We start from the raw sequence: 18,480 nt of genomic DNA, 5'->3' as shown, positions 1-18,480 counted from the left end.
GCACAATAAACTTCATTTCAGTTTAGAAAATTGCCTTCCACTCCCAGAATATTGCATTGGGTTAGACAGCTCAAACATGTAATCCAGCCTCATTCCAATACATCTTAGATTTACTCTAAGATTGGACTTGATACAACCCACAGGAGGCTGCTGTGCACTAGAATCCCATCCAGTTTGCTAAAATTTGTTAAGGATATCAGCAAGGTGGTTCTCTTCCAAGAGTGACAAAGCCCTAAAGCAAAGCCCTGCTGTCTGCAGAGTTAGATTCCAGTCTTGAGTTTGTTTCCAGGTGATACAAACAACCAGAAGTCCCTTTATACAAGGAGGCATGACTCGGCATTTTTGAACAACTAAGTATTTAGGGGTTTGGTTTACCACAGTAGTGGGCTTTCAAAACTTCACCAATACATGACAGCATAACAGGGAGTATAAAGAAAAGAAAATCCTAATTGCAGGCATCAAAAAGGGACAACTAAAAGAGATTCAGTGAGTGTTTTTGATGCTTGCCACAACTCCTCATCTGCAAGATGGAGTCGTAGCACTTCCCTGCAAACACATCATGGGTTTAATGATTGAGTGAACTCCAGGAGAGCAGCAATCAATATTTCCAAAAAATAGGAGAAGGAAGGAAGAAAACTTTACAGAGACATGTCACATGATAACAGCTCCATATATAAGCTCTCTTCTAGAAGAGGCCTCTCTTCTAGAAGAGGCCTCTCTTCTAGAAGAGGCCTCTCTTCTAGAAGAGGCCTCTCTTCTAGAAGAGGCCTCTCTTCTAGAAGAGGCCTCTCTTCTAGAAGAGGCCTCTCTTCTAGAAGAGGCCTCTCTTCTAGAAGAGGCAACACCAGGGGTTAAGTAGACCTTTCAAGTCAACTGTTTTAGGTAATTTTCTGGTTTGGGTACACTATCTCAAAGAACATTTAGGAAAAGACCTTCATTGCTGCTAGAAAAACTATCTTGGAGCACAAGGTAAAGCAAAAGTTGAGCTGCTGAAGCATGGGTGAGGTACTGACACAGAGATGATGATGCATTTTTTTAGAGTGGACAGAAGCAGAGCACAGGTTGGTCTGGTACACTTTTGGAGTAGTGACTCTAAAGTCATGGCTTCTATAGTTTCCATAGAGCTGGGGAAATATCCTAGAAGTCCACATGAGCATGGAATATAGTAATAATGGACATTGTTCTTTAATTTTCTGTGCCAGAAGTAGCATGGAAGCTGGTTCATACAAATGTACTACACAGGCCGGTTCCTTCAGTGTGACCTGTCAAAATTCTCGAGTAGGAACAAGAAAAAAAAATATTTGTGATATAGCTACAGTAATACAAATCCAGCCTGACAGATAGCAGCTGGGCAAAAGGTGCCTACAGAAGTGCAAATATTCAATTAATAACATCTATGAGCAATAATCACAGATGCCCTGATGTCAGGAAATGCAATCACACCAGTTCCTGTCAAACCAGGGAACACACACACATTAGCAGAGATCTGCAAAAAAGCACGTCACTGTGTACTCGAGTCTAGTACTAGCAAAGACCCTAAAGACTGCAATTACACAAAACAATTTCACTGAAGAAAAATCTGATGAAAACAGTATTCAAAATATATGCCTAGGCAGCTTATATCTATATCTACATCAAGAGGAAATCTCTTCCCCCTTGCTTCTCTCCCTCTAAATATATGTATATATACCTGAAATAGCTACTATTTTCAAGCTCTGATTTTGCTATTCAAAGGCTCTTTATGCAAGAGCTGGCAGCAAACTGTCACTAGTAAAATACTGATCAGGAAAGACTTGTCTTCAAAAAGCACCACTAGCATCTACCACTTCAGCAGCTGTGTCAGTCTGCAGGTTTGCTTGTTGATTCAAACAAAGGAGATTTCATAGTGCAAACTCAAAGGCAAGAAAACCTTCTTCAGAAGAAAGTATTAATACTGTGTGTAGTAAATGACACTCACATAAATGCTGGTGGTTTTTATACAGCATTAACAGCTTTGTGCAGCCGCTAAACCAGATACCCCCAGTCGAATCAGAAGCCCCAGTCAGTCAAGACATGTCCTGATCCACTGCTTCAGTGCCAGACACACGAGGTACCCATATCTGCAGAACACTTAATCAAAAACAAAAAAAAAATTCACTTTAATTCTCTATTTTAAATTGTATTGTAGTAACTTCCTAATCTTTATCTATTTAAAGTGTTGGTTGTACTTGAACTGGATTGTTCCATCAAGAGCAAACTGTTAACATGAGATGTTACTTAGTCGCTCCAGTACCAGAGTATTGCAAAGTGCTGCACGTCATATAAGTGTACAGCAACTGCCCAGTGGCCATTTATTTCTGATTAACATCATATTTAGAAGAGACTGTTATCACTGGGGATAGAATTGCTCAAGTGCTTTATCAGAACACCACTGAAAAAATTTGCATTTAGTACGGCCCACCACACCAAGGGCAAATTGGAATCTGAAGGCACGTAACTCTTGGTCACAGTACTATTTATATTTGAGAAATACAGGGAACATTTCAGACTCCAGAATCAACTCTGATCTTCAGCCAGCACAGCAAAGTATTCCTTCTTCAGTGCTCCCAACATAACACAATGCTGCATCCCACTCAGAATTGCAAGCACCTTTTTGATAAGACAGCTAGCAATGGAAAGTAGAAATAAAATCTAAAATTACAGGCTTTTAGTGAGAAATAAATAAATCAATCACACTTAGGAAGGGAGATACACTAGTACAGCACATGCAGTCTTGGAATACTCACTCTGAGTACTCTACTGTGCTTTCAATAAAATGAGTATGTTACCCTACGAGTGCTAACAATTTTTTTCAGCCCAAATACTCCACAATATACTGAAAACTGAATAAATGCCCGAGACAATCTGCCTATTCATGACCACTAGAGTTCATCATTCCTACTTATTCTTCATCCCTCGCAGATGCAGTAATCCTTATGAATGCAGGCTTTCTTTAGATTGTAAAGAACGGCAACAGGGCCATAATGAAAATCCACCCAAAGAAAATCCAAGCTTTCAGAGCATGCACTGAAGATTTGCCGATCTGTACAGTGGTCAGCTAGAAAACATACATACTGCAAACGAAACAGGAAAATGGTGAAAACTGAGTCAGAATTGTTTATGAAGCACTACATCATTTAAATGCTGTATTTCAAAAACTGCAAAGGGTTTCTGTATGAACAAAGTTGTTTCACAGTATTATCCTTCCCAAATACACAGAAAGACTACTTCTTCCCACTCCCTTTTGTCTAGGGATCCATAACTCACAGAAAGAGGAAATGACAAAAACAAAAAGAGGTTATAGATATGTTCAAACACTGTTGCAGGTATTGTGGAACTCTCTGCTGCTGCTGTACAAAAGTATATTCATGGCAGATCCCGACAATTATGTATTCTGAAGCCGTAGCAATTAAAATAGTTCTTGAGAAAAGAAAAATTACCGTTGCAATGCCTGCTCATGCCAGGGACCTCAAGAGAATTACTGCTTTAGTGAGCCTTTCCTCAGTAGCAGGCAGACCAGCTGCACAGTGCTTTTGCTATAACCCAGTACAAATAAAGAAAAATTGTCTCTCAGATTCTAAAAATAATTACACAATAGCTAATGCAACCCAGTAAACACACATTCATTGCCCTTTTTTTTTTTTTTTTTTTTTTGTGAATCTTTTAATAAGCTGTATCAACTTAAGGAAGAAGACTTGTTATGAAATATAAGCAGGTTAAGCAACAATAAATGGAAGATCAGATTGGATAACTACTCCTTGGACTCACAGGTATAGCAAACCAGTTTTGGAATTGAAGCTAATTATGCTAAGAAAGCAAGTAAATTGTTTAGCCTACCATTTGTTTCTGGAATAAACAGCTGTAATATTTCAAAAGGAACAGAACTGCAGGGATGAGTACAGCATTATCATTGTTACCATAATGTTGCAGGTTATGAGATCCAGATGGGTGCAGGACAAAGTGTCATATTTGTTATAATAGCAAAGCATTGACAAAAGGTGTGCCCAATTGCTCATGCTAGATGCTGACAGACTGAAATGCCAGATCACTGGGAAAACACTCAGTGTCAGGCTGCCAAGTTTTAAACCAAAAACCAAAACAATAAAAAAAATTTGGCAGATAATATCACTAAAATAAGAAATCTACATATTCAGTAACCAGTCTAATGACTGGGCATAGCTAAAATGTTTGCTTTGAGCACTGAATTCAGTTTTCATTACTCTCTGAGCAAAATATTGTCTTTTCCATCAGTCTAAGTGAAAGATTTACCATTAAATTCAACTGAAAGTTGACATGGCGTGCCCCAACTCTTCTACTACAAGAGTAACTAAAACTTTGCACCAAAGCAGACAGAAATAAAGGACAGAGAGGATCTTGCAACATGAGTTATGCACACAATACCCAATCCTAAGGCATTTACTGGCAAACACCAAAAACCCCACAAGACACCAGGGAAATCCCCCATTACCAGCTTCACCAATAGTCAGGCATCCTTGAAAAAAAAATTTGTCAGCTCTCCTTATAAATGTTGGCTAGAAAAGAGGGCACAAGAAGTCACTCCATGCCTCTGTGCCAGGCGGACTCAGCCATGGGGTAGGGACACTCCAGCATCCTTATACTCTCTAGCACTCGCACTTATTCCATAAGAGACATGGCAGCCTGCCTGCTTTGTGTGGCTACTCTAAAGAAAAAGATATGGACATGCTCTAGAAACAGGTCAAATGTGCATAGTCAAATCATGTTTAACTGAGGCCCTGTATAACCATTACAAGAGCAAAGAGCATGCACAGCATCCACTGCTTCAGAGTAGAGGTTCTGTTTTTCCCTGAACAGTAAAGATGACGCTGATGGAAATTGGTGAGTAAGGACAGAATCACAGCTCATGATCTGAGTTTGGTAGGGAGTTTCCCAAACAACCTTGACCAAACCTTTCCTGTTGCATACTTCAGGTCTAGTACTATCTGCCATCTCTAAAAGGCAAAGAATAAAATTAAAAGACTTTACAAGATTGGTATTTCACGGAGCTGTAAATACATACACACTTTTTTCTCCATCCCATATAAACAGGCAGTGATAAAAACTGGGTTCTAACTTCAGGCTGATGAGCAGCAGTAGCTCAACTATTCCCCAGCTCCCTGCTATCATACCATTCCTCTAGGTGTGCCAAGCAACTAAGAGTACAAAGGAAAAAAACAGCAGCATAAACAGGTGACTAAGAACATTTTTAAGGGCTGAGCAACTTACTTGTGGTTCAGAGATGATGCTACCAACACTGACTTCTAAAAATCTTTGCCACTATATACTTCAACAGCCTAACCCCATTCGCTCCTCAGTTAAGTTCTTAAGAGGAAGTGTCCTTTTTCAGGATTTCCTATTTATCACCTCAAAGAGTTAAGGCTATTGGATTGTGACCCATAGACTGTGTAGAAAGGTCTGACAAATAGCACAGGAATAGAACAATGAAAGCTCTAGACTAGTAATCAGAATATTTTTCTTCTTTGCAAAATAGCTTCTAGTTTTTCAGCCACTGTTTTGTCACTCCTAAGAAAACCCCCAACAACAACAAAACAAACAAACAAAAAACAACACACAAAACCCCCACCAAAAACTAAAACACTTATTTCCCCAGAATTTCTGTCTTCCAGTCTCTCAACACTTTTCAGTAAGCCTGAAAGAATCTTCTGCCTTCTCCTTAGCTACATCTCTCCCTCTGCAGATACAATTCAGCCAAGCATTTCTCCTTGGGTACCTGATGCTGCAGGAATTTGTTCTGGGACTTCTGCTGGACAGCTTAGGTGACTTCTCCAGTACTGGCTGACCTCTTACGCACTGAAGCTTACAAAAAAATCTGCTTGATCCTCAAGCCCATCAAACACTAAGTAATAGATAAATTTTCCTGGTCAAGACAACCTCTTGTTCAGCAGAACATGTCCTGCAAATATGACAGTAGTAATCCCTGGTCCGTGGAACTTGGTCAGTTCAAGTTACAGTATGAAAGCAAACTTCATTCTAGACATTTTAAAATGGATATTGCTCTCAAATTAATTTTCCTTAACTTTGAAGCCCAGCATTATGGAATGAACCTCTGGCAAACAACTGCTAGCAAGAATCAGTAAGGTCTTCCCAACAGCCCCAGAACACCCTCCTGGTCAAATCAGTCCACCCCCTCCAAACCACAAAAAACCCCTGCTTGAACAGGAACTTCCCATAATTCTGTATTCATCAAAAGCTGCTGTTTCCAGCTTCTCAACCACTAAGGCAAATATAGTGTAACCGGTACATCACCTATAGTAAGAGTTGTCAAACTTAAGAGTATACTTAATTATTACTTAAAGTCCATCAGATTGCCATCGATCATACGTTTATTTCACATATGCTTCAGAGACCTTTTATATTCTCCATGCAACATACACTCAGTTTATATTTCAGGACAATAGAAAGATGATATCTAAGTTTTAGTTGACAAGTCTTTCTGGTTTCATTAGAAAAAAGCAAGGTCTCCATGTGTAAAATATTTTCTATACCAAATCAGATGTAAAGAAATACTGTTTCCGATCAAGTGAAGCATCAGAAATCTGTCTCTGTGCTCGCATAGAGTATTACACAAGAACAGGCTATTCTGGAAAGTGAGCAATTCAGCTATGAGGTGAGCACGTTGTGTGTGGGTGCACACACGTGGGTCAGAAATGTGATCAGTTTAAGGATCTCAGTGTATGGAAAACACCATGCACATTTGTATTCTGGCGCTTTGGCATCATTACAAAAGCTCCAACTTTTGTTCTTGAGCATTGCCCTTTCCTGCAATTAAAGGTTCTGAAGATTTCAGAAGAAGAGTTCAGTGAAAGACTTTTTTTACAAACTCATTATAACTTAATGTTACAAATTTACTCACTCACTATTTGAAGAAAGATTTATAAGATTACACTGGTGGTAAATAGTTGCCTGTGGTCCAATTTCTCTTATCATAGCTGTGAAATCCATACTTTGCTCATAAGTCAAACTTTAGGCCTCTTTGGAAGTACAAGGACTGAAAAGTAGGTCTTGCTTTTGACACAGGCTATCAACAAGTTAAAAAAAATGTTAGTTTGATTCTTGCTATAATAAAATATTTCTAGAGAGAATAGCATCTTTACTTTTCACTTTGCAAAAACACTGATTCATTAAGTATTAATTAAAAAATATCTAAAACAATACCCACAGAATCAGGAGGACAGCTTAGAATACAGCAAGAAAGCAAGAGAGGGTCAAAGGAAAAAGTTTGTTGTGACACAGACAGCAAAAGCTGAATCTGAACACAATTCTCCTGCGCCTTGAGAAGCAGAACATCAAAGGAGCCAATGTTGCAATGAAAGCCTGGGTTGTAGGCATGTAGAGAGACATAGGAATTCATATATTATATATACGTTACCTAGAAATAGGTAACAGCTCACCGGTGAAGACAAGGTACAGATAATTTCATTAGTGCTCAGGGGAATTACCCTCACAGATGGAGAAGATTGTGGTAGCAGGAGGAAGATAAAAATAATAGGCCATTTCAACCATTCTGATATTGAGCCAGTCCTCTCATTCCCATTAGGCAGGGAACTGAGCAAAGATTGGTAGTTTAGACTGGAGAAAGAAAAAAAAGTAGGTCTGATCTGTGGAGAGGAATGCAGGTTATCAGCATTAAAATAAGCTATTGGATGCACCTGGGGAGAAGTGAAGTAACAACGAAGGAGTTTTAGGTGATCCCCACAAAAAACCATGCAGTCAGCATAAATATAATACTTCATTTAGGAGAGCTAAAAGACAAGAATAACAAAACCCACAGGAACCATTGGAGAGAAAGATTTATCTGTGTCAGCATCATGTGTATGAAGAAGGAAGAGCAAAAGGAGGCTATTAAAATTCACATAGACATCATCCTCCAAAAATTTTGGGTGTCTCAAATTTCTCCTGGTGCTGTGGTAGAGGTAACTCACAATGCAGAAAAACAACTTGTGATCTGGTAACAGAAAAGCAAAGACAACCTATGGCTTTGGCTAGTGAGCAAAGCAAAGCAAATGCTTCAGAGGCAGATTTTGGGTTTGTTTTTCTGGTTTCTTTTTAAGAACTTAACTATAAGTTTAAGCAGTATGTAAAACACTGAGGCCCCGATGAGGGCCCTTAGCTTCAACAAGAAAAAACTGATTATAAATGCAAAGTAGACTGTACTTACACCTCCTGCCCTGCCCTTTAGGAGAGGGGCTCTGTTATGCATAAAAACAACAAGCAGTGCAAAGTCTCCCCTATATGTAATTAGGGTTGACAAAACACTAATATACATCTGACATCCTAAGCACCTGATGCAGTGAGAAGATTAGGTATTTGTGTTTGAAGTACACAGAACTATCCCAAGTTTTACACCTTGGAAGGGATCCCAAAACCATTAGGATCAAAAACTGAATATGTTTAAATAACTATACTCAAGCATTTGCCAGCAAAAGCAATAAACCCTTTTTATGGTTCCCTGAGGGAGCAGGGGACATAATCAAGTACTAAGTATCACCAAGATATCTACGCTGACGTTTCTCTGTTTCATGCAGGCACATGTATAAACAGAGTACGCTGCAATTATATTTTGTTACTGCAGCTTAACAAGCAGGTCATCATTGGAAAATCACTCACTAGCTCTTCAGTCATGCAGTGCTGAGGAAAAGATTAATTTTATGTCCATAAATCTCTGTAAAAGATGATCAGGAAGAGAGTAAAGTGTGTGTGTGTCTGTATGTGCGTGTATGAATTGCTTTTACACATACAAACATGGTTGAGAAAAGGTTAGAAGTTTCTAGATGCAAAAAAATCAACTTCATAAACTACTTTTTTCCAAGTCAGACATACTGCTATGCAGAGATCAAAAGCAATAATGATTAGGCTGAAACAGTGTACTGACACTCAGTTGCCTCTGTAAAAGTCTATTCCAGCATGAATCACTCACACCACATCTTCAAAATGCCGCGAATAATTCCTGGAAGAATGTGAACAAATAGTGTCTGGTGGGAATATATTCCCTGTAAAACACTAGTATTGCAGATAGGTATGACAAAACCACACTTTTTACACTGTGCAGCAAAACAAAGACAACTGTCAAAGGTTCAAAACAAACTGAACAAGCAGAAGTTGCCCACTTCAATTTTGTGAGCCAGGAAAGGATGCTACAGCTAGCCCTGCCAGACATGTCTGTGGAAGGTCACTTACAGTCATCTTCCTTTGGTCTTAATACAGAGGAAATATCAAAGACAACCCAGGAGAAACAATCAGGTGTCACTTCCAAGACAGAAAGAAGCCTTTACACCAGTTTTCTTCCTCCAGGTATGTTCCAGACATGGCAGAACTGCAGTGTAGCCAGTGATGCCAACTCCATGCGCTGGTTCACATCTCCTGTAAGTGCTATTTCCACCTAGGTGCCATATCCCTCCCAACTAGCCAGGGAGTCCTCCGTCTTTGCCAGTTCAAACTCCTCTATGGAGTCCAACTTCTAAGGGCTACTTTGAAAGCATCAATTACATAGCAAAGCTAAAAGACAGTTGAAATAAGTTGGTGTTTCAGGTCGTAACTAACAAGTTCAAATATGGCATCTAGTAGCAAAAACAAATACAGCATGAATTGTATTCTCTCTCTCAACCACTTAAAGCTATCAATTTCATTGTTCATACACAGACAAGCAAATATAGTATCAATGAGATAGAGCCCACGTAGGTCTTTGGTGAACTGCCATTACATCAAAAAGCCAGCCCAGATCATTCAAAGATTCCCAGACAAAGCCTCTACTTCTCCAAATATAATTTTTTTTTAATACTTCACGGTATATAAGATAGAGTTTGTAGTTCACTTACAAAACCAGCCAGATCCTAAGGCTCCAAATAGGGGTGTTAGGTGCACAGTGAATGTAAATATACGATCTCCATCCTCAGCAGAATTTTGGATGGGATAAATGTGACTTGAATGTTCAGGAAACACAATAAAGCAAGTTCTCGAGCTGCAGTAGAGCAAAGATTATGTGGCTTAACACTAATTTGCTCACTAAGAAGGCAATTTAAAGGAGAACAGTCAAGTTGTCTCATGGATAAGGGGACTCTTCTCAGGAGAAAGGTCATTATGCAATCAGTAAGCACAATGAAGACTGACATAAAAGATTGAGAAATAGAAAGGATTTTGCACCAGTAAAACAACAGTAGAACAGCCTATGGAACATTAAATGCAGGTTCCCTTTCACTACTGAAGGACTTGATATCAAATGTCAAGAAGTGTGCAGTAGTGGGGAAATAATTTCTCAGAATTAGAGTGGAAGCAGATAGTATCCATCCTTATGGATTCAGATAAAAAACTAGACATATCTTTGTAGAACACTTCATATTTTTAAACTATCATCAGTTATAACATCTTTCTATTAGTATGTCATATTCAGAGCAGTGGGAAAGGTTAACAGCAGTCTTCATATTTAATCCAATTCTTGAATTAATGGGACAGCATCTGAGCCTCAGAAGGAATAACTACACTCACAGTGTGTTGGCAAGTGATCATTGACATGGTGTGTCAGCTGCAGAGCTGACAGAGGGAAGAATCTCACATGTAGGGAACACCAAGCCACACAAGCAGCTTTCTCTTTAACTAGCTACCAACGGCAAAAGTTGCACGTGCGCACATCATGCATCCACAAACAGCCAACACACTGAAGACTGTCATCTTATGCGCAGACAAGTTAATTGCATTTTAGAGTGCATTTATACAGCGCTCCTTTGTTTCCATCCTTTTTTTGTTAAGAAGAGTCTCACAACCTCATAATGAAAGAGCAGGAGAATATGTCAAACCCACTTTAAAAAAAAAAAAATATCTCCTCACTCCTAACTTATTTTTTTAAGCATAAGTGAGAAGTGAAGACAACTATGGAGACACACGGCATTCTGAATAAGCAGACCTCTTTATTTAAACATTTCCACAGAGCCATCACACCAAGGCATCCATTCATTAGACCCACAGCTCTGCTTTTCAAACTTCCCCCTCCAAGGGGCTTACAAGGTAACAGAGGAAGAATTGGAAATACACTCATAATCTGTACTTAAAGTTTGCAACAGGTGTTTTGGTGGCCTCAGTTGCCTTTAAAACCATTTACTACAGACCTATTTTATATATAATGGCCAGTCTTCGCGAACGAAGAACCGGGGAAGGTCTTTACACCTTCCAGCCTACGCACTGGATTTTTTAGGTGAGACACAGTGTGCGAGGAACTGAGCCCACCCTTTAGTCCTAAGGTTCATCTGCCGGGGCCAAGCGAGCTTGGACGGTGGCAGCGAGGTCCTCAGGACGTAGATGGATTGCCTTACAAGGCTAACGAGCTCCATCTGCCCGGGGACAGACCTATTTTAACCTGCAAGTGAAGGAAGTGGCAGCTGTGGAAAAGTAGCCCAGACTACAGCAGACCTGCAAGTCCCCCCAGCATGGCATTAGGGCCAGGACTCTCCAGTGGCAGTAGAGCTACCCCACTGCTGAGCAATCAAAGGCAGCAGAGCAGCCAAGTCCATGGACACTCCTGGCAGCAGTGCTGAACCCACAAGAGCTCTGCCAGGATAAGGGTGCAATCTTTTTCCATGCATCACCCACACACACATCTGTATCAAGAATGCAGAGCTTAATTCCAGCCCTTGAAAAGGAACATGAAATACCAAAGCCAGGAAGAACGTACAGAAACCACACATCACCCCTGGCTAAGAGCACAGTTCATCTTCTTGACTCTAATTCAGATGGAGCCTTCAACTATTTCTCCCCAGTAAGAAAACCCTAGCTTCTACCAATAAAGCTTTCAAGGGCCCTTAGGTGCTTTTAAAGCAAAGTGAATTGTCTGATTTCAGGGCAAGGGAAAAAGAAAAAACAACAACAGTTTCATACAGTTTCTCTTTTCTTTCTTCACACTCAGTTAATTGCAGGTTGAAGTGCTTTTTAACTGGAGAAAAAAAGCAGTGCATTTTAGCTAAATTACCCATCTCTGGTAGACACAGAGAAGATCTGAACTGCTGAGAATGTCTGTGTATTCTTTACAACACTAGTAAGAAAACCCTTCAACATAAATACCCTTCTAAAAGAAATAATTGCTTGTATCACATCCTTTCAATGTAGACACCACTTGGTCTAAAGCAAGGGGAGAAAGGCTATATTCAGTACTAAAACAGGATAAAGCTTTAATCCCGAGTCACAAATAAGAACTCTCTACTGGGGGAGAAAAAACAAATCAACAAAAACCTACAAGCTGGTACTTCTGGCTGTCAGTGTGGAAACAACAGACTTGAGTTAAATTCTGAGGCTGTCTCCTGAACACACAGGGACAATTCAGCAGCTCAGTGCTGGACTCTCAGCAGTCAGCAGGTGAACAAGGAGAGAACATCCATGATATACAATACCTGTTAAAATCTAGATAGGAACTGCAAAATATTTTTTACTTCTGGCCCCTACAAGGCCAAGATACATAGTTCTGGACTGCACAACGTGTCCTATAACTTCACTTTTTTTTTTTTTTTCTTCTTTTAAGTGATGTTCCTGTTTCAGACTTCTGGTTTCTAAATCAGTGCAGGGTGAAACTGCCACAGCTACCTAATGAAGAGAATGATTGTTCAGATAGCAGCAGAAGGATGTCCCTACCAAGGGAAAGATTTCACCCAGTTCTCTAAGATGTTGTCTTGAACTGCTCTACAGAGTCAGTTGGTAAGGGGAGGCCAAGTCTCAGAAGGAAGGAAAGGGGGAAAGGGCTACTATGCACCCACAAGGTGAGGTTTGTGGGTACTGAGGACACGAGGATCATAAGTATCCGAACTACGACACTTTCGTGTCACAGGGAATAGAGCTTCCCATCACTGCTTCCAGAGCTATCTGTACGCATTGCAGAAAACCATTCCACCTTGGAGGCAAGGCCAGTCACCCAAGAGTTTGGGCAAATCAGAGGCAAGGCTCACACCTCTTTCCAGTCATGCTGGGAGCAGCAGAAGTCTAGAGTTCCACCTCTTTCAGTGAACCCAGGACACGCAGTACTTTAGAAAGGTGTTTCACAGGTGGCACTGATGCACCTAAATGTTGCCCAGGACTGGTTGCTCAGCTGACCCAGGAGAACTTCCTGCTCTGTGGGTAATTGCTTTGAGTGAAGGCAGTTTCAGCGTTAAGGTGCTCTAGTCTTTCTATAGCACAGGAAGTAAGAAAGGTCTATTAAAGACACACTGCAGGAGAAGACACAGCTATAACCACTTCAGCACAACTTAATTTTTTAATTAAATATCAGAAAGAACAGTATGTGAATTGTTCATTGTGTCTGAATGAACAATTATGAGTTTGTTATAGAAAATTTACAATGCAGTATTGTAAAATCCAGAGATAAGATTACACACCAGTTGCTACATAGATTTTTTTATTAACACAGCCACAGAAACGCTCCCTATCACCTTTCTATGACCATCTATAAAACAAAGGCCTACTTTACCAAACAAAAAGGAGACAGCTGAAAACCCAGGCCTGGTCTCTCCCATCCGCCTTCTTCCAAAAACATGGAGCCCCAGTGACTAGGTAAAGCAGCACTGAGATGGGGATACAATCAGCATCTTCTTTTCAGTTTTCTCATCTGCACCAAAAGCAGAAGCTAGTCAAGTAGCTGCATCCACAGAGCAGTTCAGTCCTTGTGCTCTTTCTGGAAGATTCATCAGAAGATCTGTTTAGAGACATATTTCTGTTGCAAAGTAGCAAAGAAAAATTGGAAGTGGTTGCAAAAGAAACCTTCAGAAGTGGACAAAGGAAAATCTCAAGCTCCTACAGGGCCCAGACAAGTGCAACACTAACCTGTCATGGAACCACCTCACTGACAACAAGCTTGTGCACTAGACATCAGGTTACCTCCCCTCAGCTCAGCACACTCCAACCAACACAACCAGTCAATGAGCACTCACACAGGGCCAGAAGGCAGTCAGACATATGAGCTCTGCACTATTGCAGAACTGGCATCAGTTTGTGCCAGCTTTCTAATTCAGATGAGAAGTAGAGTATATGCAGAGGAACACTTTCCCCCCTCAGCCTCTGACTGTTTCCTGCAACCACGTGGTGTTGCAGATCAGCAGCAGCTTTAACAGCCAGGTATGTCACCAAAGGCTTCCTCACGCAAAAGGAATCCACATGTCCACGTCTCTCCTCTTTAGTTCATGCTAGTGATCAGAGAGTATTCTGGTGCTGATTTGATAGAACATCTCACAAAGATGAGGTTCACAAACATTAAAATTAACTAATTTATCTTAATTGCTATCAAAACCACTGCCCTTGCAAAAGCCCCACAACCAAACAAAAAAACTCCAAACCCATAAAAACACCGACAAAACAAAAAAATTCAAAATCACTGCTTTGAGGACTACAGATGAATTGTACTCCAAAGATACTTCAGAAACATCAGGAATTTATGAGCTATCCAACTACCCCACCTGAAGAGCAAATCTGAAATATAGAAACAGCATATATATGATATATGAAAGATATAAACAGCACTTCTTCTAAAATTCTCTCAAAAGAAAAATTTGTAATTTTTCCATCCAGTCATAGGCCATAAAGCAAGCTTACAGAAAAGAGTTGTGTTACTATTAAAACATCCTGAGCAGCCAAAAAATCGAGCAAGGTTCGCTTTTAAAGCCTGTAACAAAGTGATTTAAAATAATTTTCAGGAAGAACAAGCAGGTTGCCAGAGAAAGGATAATGTTATCAAAACTGGGTGCTCAGTTATGATCCTACATCTAGTATTAGGAGGCTTATGTCAAAGTGGCTTATTAAATACCAACACGGACATTATTTTGCTGGCAGTGGAGATGTGTTAGGTCATCTCTAGCATGTGTAGATATTAGAATGGTAACAGAGCACTGCAGCCAGATGAGCTAAAAATAGACCTTTTCTGTATCTACTCTGTGGATACAGAAACTTAGTCTGATACAGAGTATTCCAGAACAGATATAATGTTGTTATCCTGAACATTTACAACTCACTTCTGACCCACAAAAGGTAATTGAACTATTATATGCCTCTTCATAGATTGTTTTTCTTTCTCTGTACCCAAGTCTGGTTTGCTTTTACTTTTATCTGCAGTGCTAGGACATGTAGTCCCCAGGCAGTTCCAGAACAACCCCAGTGTCAAGAAGGTGACCTGATAGGACTTACATCTGTGCTGATGCACGAGTGGCCAGTGTACCTAAGTTATCACTTATGAAAAGAGACAAACTAATTGCATAACGGGAGTGATAGCACTGGATCTGATGGGAAACATTTACATATCCAGACAGTTGCTTCCTGAGGAGCAGAGTGCTGGGGAGCCACCATCACTTCCCACCCTTAAGCTCTATCCTGAGCTCTTGACACGCATGGTCCATGTACCATTGCTCCCTACTACATGGCAATGCTTCTCAGCAGAGAATGATGAAACCCGCCAAAGTTGCCACTGAACCTCTTCTGAAAAAACACATCTCAGAATAGTTTATCCTCAGACCAGCACAAATAAAAGCAAGCATCACTCTCATTATCACAAGTTGAAATACACGTTTCAGCAAAGCCTCGTTTCTTTAGTTGCTCCATTGTAGATTAGTGTTAAGTTGGGTTGTGTTCGGGGTTTTTTTAATTGCTCCATAATGGCTTTCATTAGCAATACTGTTGCTGGAGCAGCTGCCATTTGTAAGTATTTAACTTCAACCAAGCAACAGACTTTTGACAGTTTCAAGACTTGAATTAAATTGTATTTAGCACTTTATAAGCTAAATAACTACTTGTGTTTTTAGAACTTCAAGCTCTTTGGTTGAAATATTGACTTATGATTTTCTGTTCAAAACAGATATTATCAAACATATGCACTTCAAATACATACATATTTTTTTAAAAAGTGAATTTCTCAAATTATTAGCAAAATAGAAACCCATCTATCAGTTTAACCACTGTTCTTTAAATAGACAAGGAAGGAAAAGGGAAAAACTCTTATTTGAAGAATGAAGCCTGATTACCAGAAGTATACCAGAAAGTTGCTGTGATGCTCTGTTGTTCTCTTTGCCCTACAGAAAGTCTGCAAAATGCAGAGCTTTGCTAGCATGAAGGCTAACCATGCTAGAAAGGAACTGAACTCATTAAACACATTTCTTAGTACGTTTGCTATGACAAGGCAAGAGTTGATTTGTTTAAGAGGGAGATGACCATGTTTTTTGATATACTGAAGGGACTCATTTAGAAGGTGAGCACATTGGGAAATGATTTATGGGGAAAAAAATTACTTTGGGCACACTAAGAGCCAATCATTCTTTTGGCAATTTTGTCCATGGGGCAGAAAGAGCTACAGCAAAGTGACTTTCCCAAGACAGAATTTGGACACTTTTACATCAGTTTGGAAACTTAACACCCATTTCACAGATCAGGAAATATGTTAGAGTAAACGAATTTGAGTTTAATGAGAGGCAGAAGCTCTCCAGTTGAACAATTTCTCATTTTCCACACAGCTCATCAAAACACGAACCCAAATGCCCTTGATGCCCTGGTATTTGTGTTGCATGCATTAGCACTCCCACATAAACAAGATTTCCACCATAAACTAAGCCACTGAAATCGCTGAAATAATCATGAAACATAAATGAACTTCCTGAAGGTGCAAAAAATGAGATAATATCTAAACAACATCTTCAATACCACCTTACCGTGCCTCTTTTCCAATCAGCACACAAATAATCTACTGTCTCCTGAGCACTACTATCACCTCCTAAGCATTATAATGCCTCTGCACAACTTACTTATAAACCCAATTGTTAATTTGTCGGTTTTCAGCAACGAGCATATGTGAAGTACACAGCAATGCAGCAAAAGAGATCAGTGACTAAGAGCAAATTGGGATGGTTTAAGAGAAGCATCACCAGAGGAAAATTCCACTGCTTTGCAAGCAATCACATAGCCCTCAAGAGCAGCAGTTCTCATCGGGAAGGAAACACTTCACTTTCCTCATCCCCTCGAGTGCTGAATTTCTCATCTGTGCTTACCCTCAATAAGCTCATCCCGACCAACGTGGGGCAGGTGTTTCACACGGTTCAGCAGGAACCGATTCCGCTCACGAAGAAGTACTCCCGGCGTTTATGGCAGTAGCCAATCACCAGCAGACAAATCATTTTTTAAATGGATGGCTGCTCCTCATCGCGACCGATTATGCTCTGCGTAGCAAACTGCGCACCAAATACAACCGTTCGAGTTCCCGGCGGAGCGAGAGCTCCACGTCCCCCGTGCAGGTTCACCTGCCGCCCTCCGCGCCAGCAACTCACAGCACCAGAGAGACCAGATCTGCACCATGAACACTAACCAGCCGAGCCCGAGTCCTCCGGACCATCAGCCCCACAAACGCAGGGAGGAAACACAGCTTCTGCTGAGGGGTTTACTTTCCCTTTGCTCACATCCACCAAGAAAAGGGGGGTGGAAAGAGCAAACGACTCAGAAAAGCCCTCCTTCCACCAGGAGGGCTCGGGATGAGCAGCGGGTGCTGTCAGGGTGCGTGGTGTCACTGCGGTCAGTCGGTGTCCGCAAACGCGGGCCACCGGCGAGAGCAGCGCGCCGACAGCCAGGGAGCAAACCCCGGAGCCAAAACATGCTCCTTTTCTCGTGTTGCTGCCGCAGCACGGTAAGGGCATCGGGATGGCGATTTCCAAAGTCATCACCGCGATGACCTGCACGTCCCGGTGCTTCACACTGCTGGAAGTACGGCCAGCGAGCTGCCTGTCTGCGGCGGGGAGGGTCACTGGAACGCTGTTCCCCTGCCAGCGCTGCCACGGCGGCGGGACGCACCTTCCCGCAGGACACCGCTCCGCTGCCGCACGGGAGGCAGTCTCCTTCTATCCCAGGAAAGGCGCGGGCGAAGGGAGGGGACCCAGGAGCAGCGGCGGGGGCGGTCGGGCTCTGCGGCAGCGGGGCTGCCCCTGCCCGGGGCTCGGCCTACCCGGGCGCTGCCGCCCGCCAGCCGCGGGCTCGGCGCTCCTCCGCAGGGGCACGGCGGGGAGCAGGGGCCTCGCCCCTCCCGGCACCTGCCGGGGGTGACTCCGGGGCTGAGGCGCGGGCGGTGCCGGGACCCCCGCGGGACTCACCGTAGATCATGGCCAGGCCGGTCTCGTGGAGGAAGCGGACGCGGCGGTGCTTGAAGAGCCAAATGGTGAGGATGGTGAGGGTGAGCAGCAGGATGAAGGTGAGCAAGCTCACGCTGTCCTGCCGGTGGCTCTCCTCCGCCTCCTTCTCGGTGGCGAGCTCCTCCATGGCGCTGCTGCTGCGGCCGCTCCTCTCCGCCGCCCGCAGCCCGCCGGCCGCCAGCAGGAGCAGCGGGAGCAGCGGCAGCCGGGACACAGCCATGGCTGCGGGAGGGAGGGATGCCGCTGCTCTCCGCTCCACTCCCGCGGCGGCGGCCCGCGGGCACTGCCCACTGCCCGCCCC

At 42.0% G+C, this 18,480-nt stretch overlaps 1 protein-coding gene across 2 annotated transcripts in view; it reads right to left on the bottom strand.

The window, feature by feature from the left end:
* Positions 1 to 18,410, bottom strand: part of SLC9A7 (solute carrier family 9 member A7) — a 68,188-nt gene extending 49,778 nt beyond the window's left edge. For both annotated transcript variants that reach the window (XM_027888095.1, XM_027888096.1), the window contains exon 1: positions 18,141 to 18,410. In XM_027888095.1, the coding sequence (XP_027743896.1) occupies positions 18,141 to 18,399 (259 nt within the window). In that variant the 5' untranslated portion in view covers positions 18,400 to 18,410. The remainder of the gene's footprint in view (positions 1 to 18,140) is intronic.
* Between the last annotated feature and the right edge of the window lie 70 nt (positions 18,411 to 18,480).

Source organism: Empidonax traillii, unplaced genomic scaffold (assembly GCF_003031625.1).
Source record: "Empidonax traillii isolate 1590-97213 ecotype Southwest subspecies unplaced genomic scaffold, ASM303162v1 scaffold231:size1146757, whole genome shotgun sequence".
NCBI lineage: Eukaryota > Metazoa > Chordata > Aves > Passeriformes > Tyrannidae > Empidonax > Empidonax traillii.
This window is presented reverse-complemented; position numbering and strand designations above follow the sequence as displayed.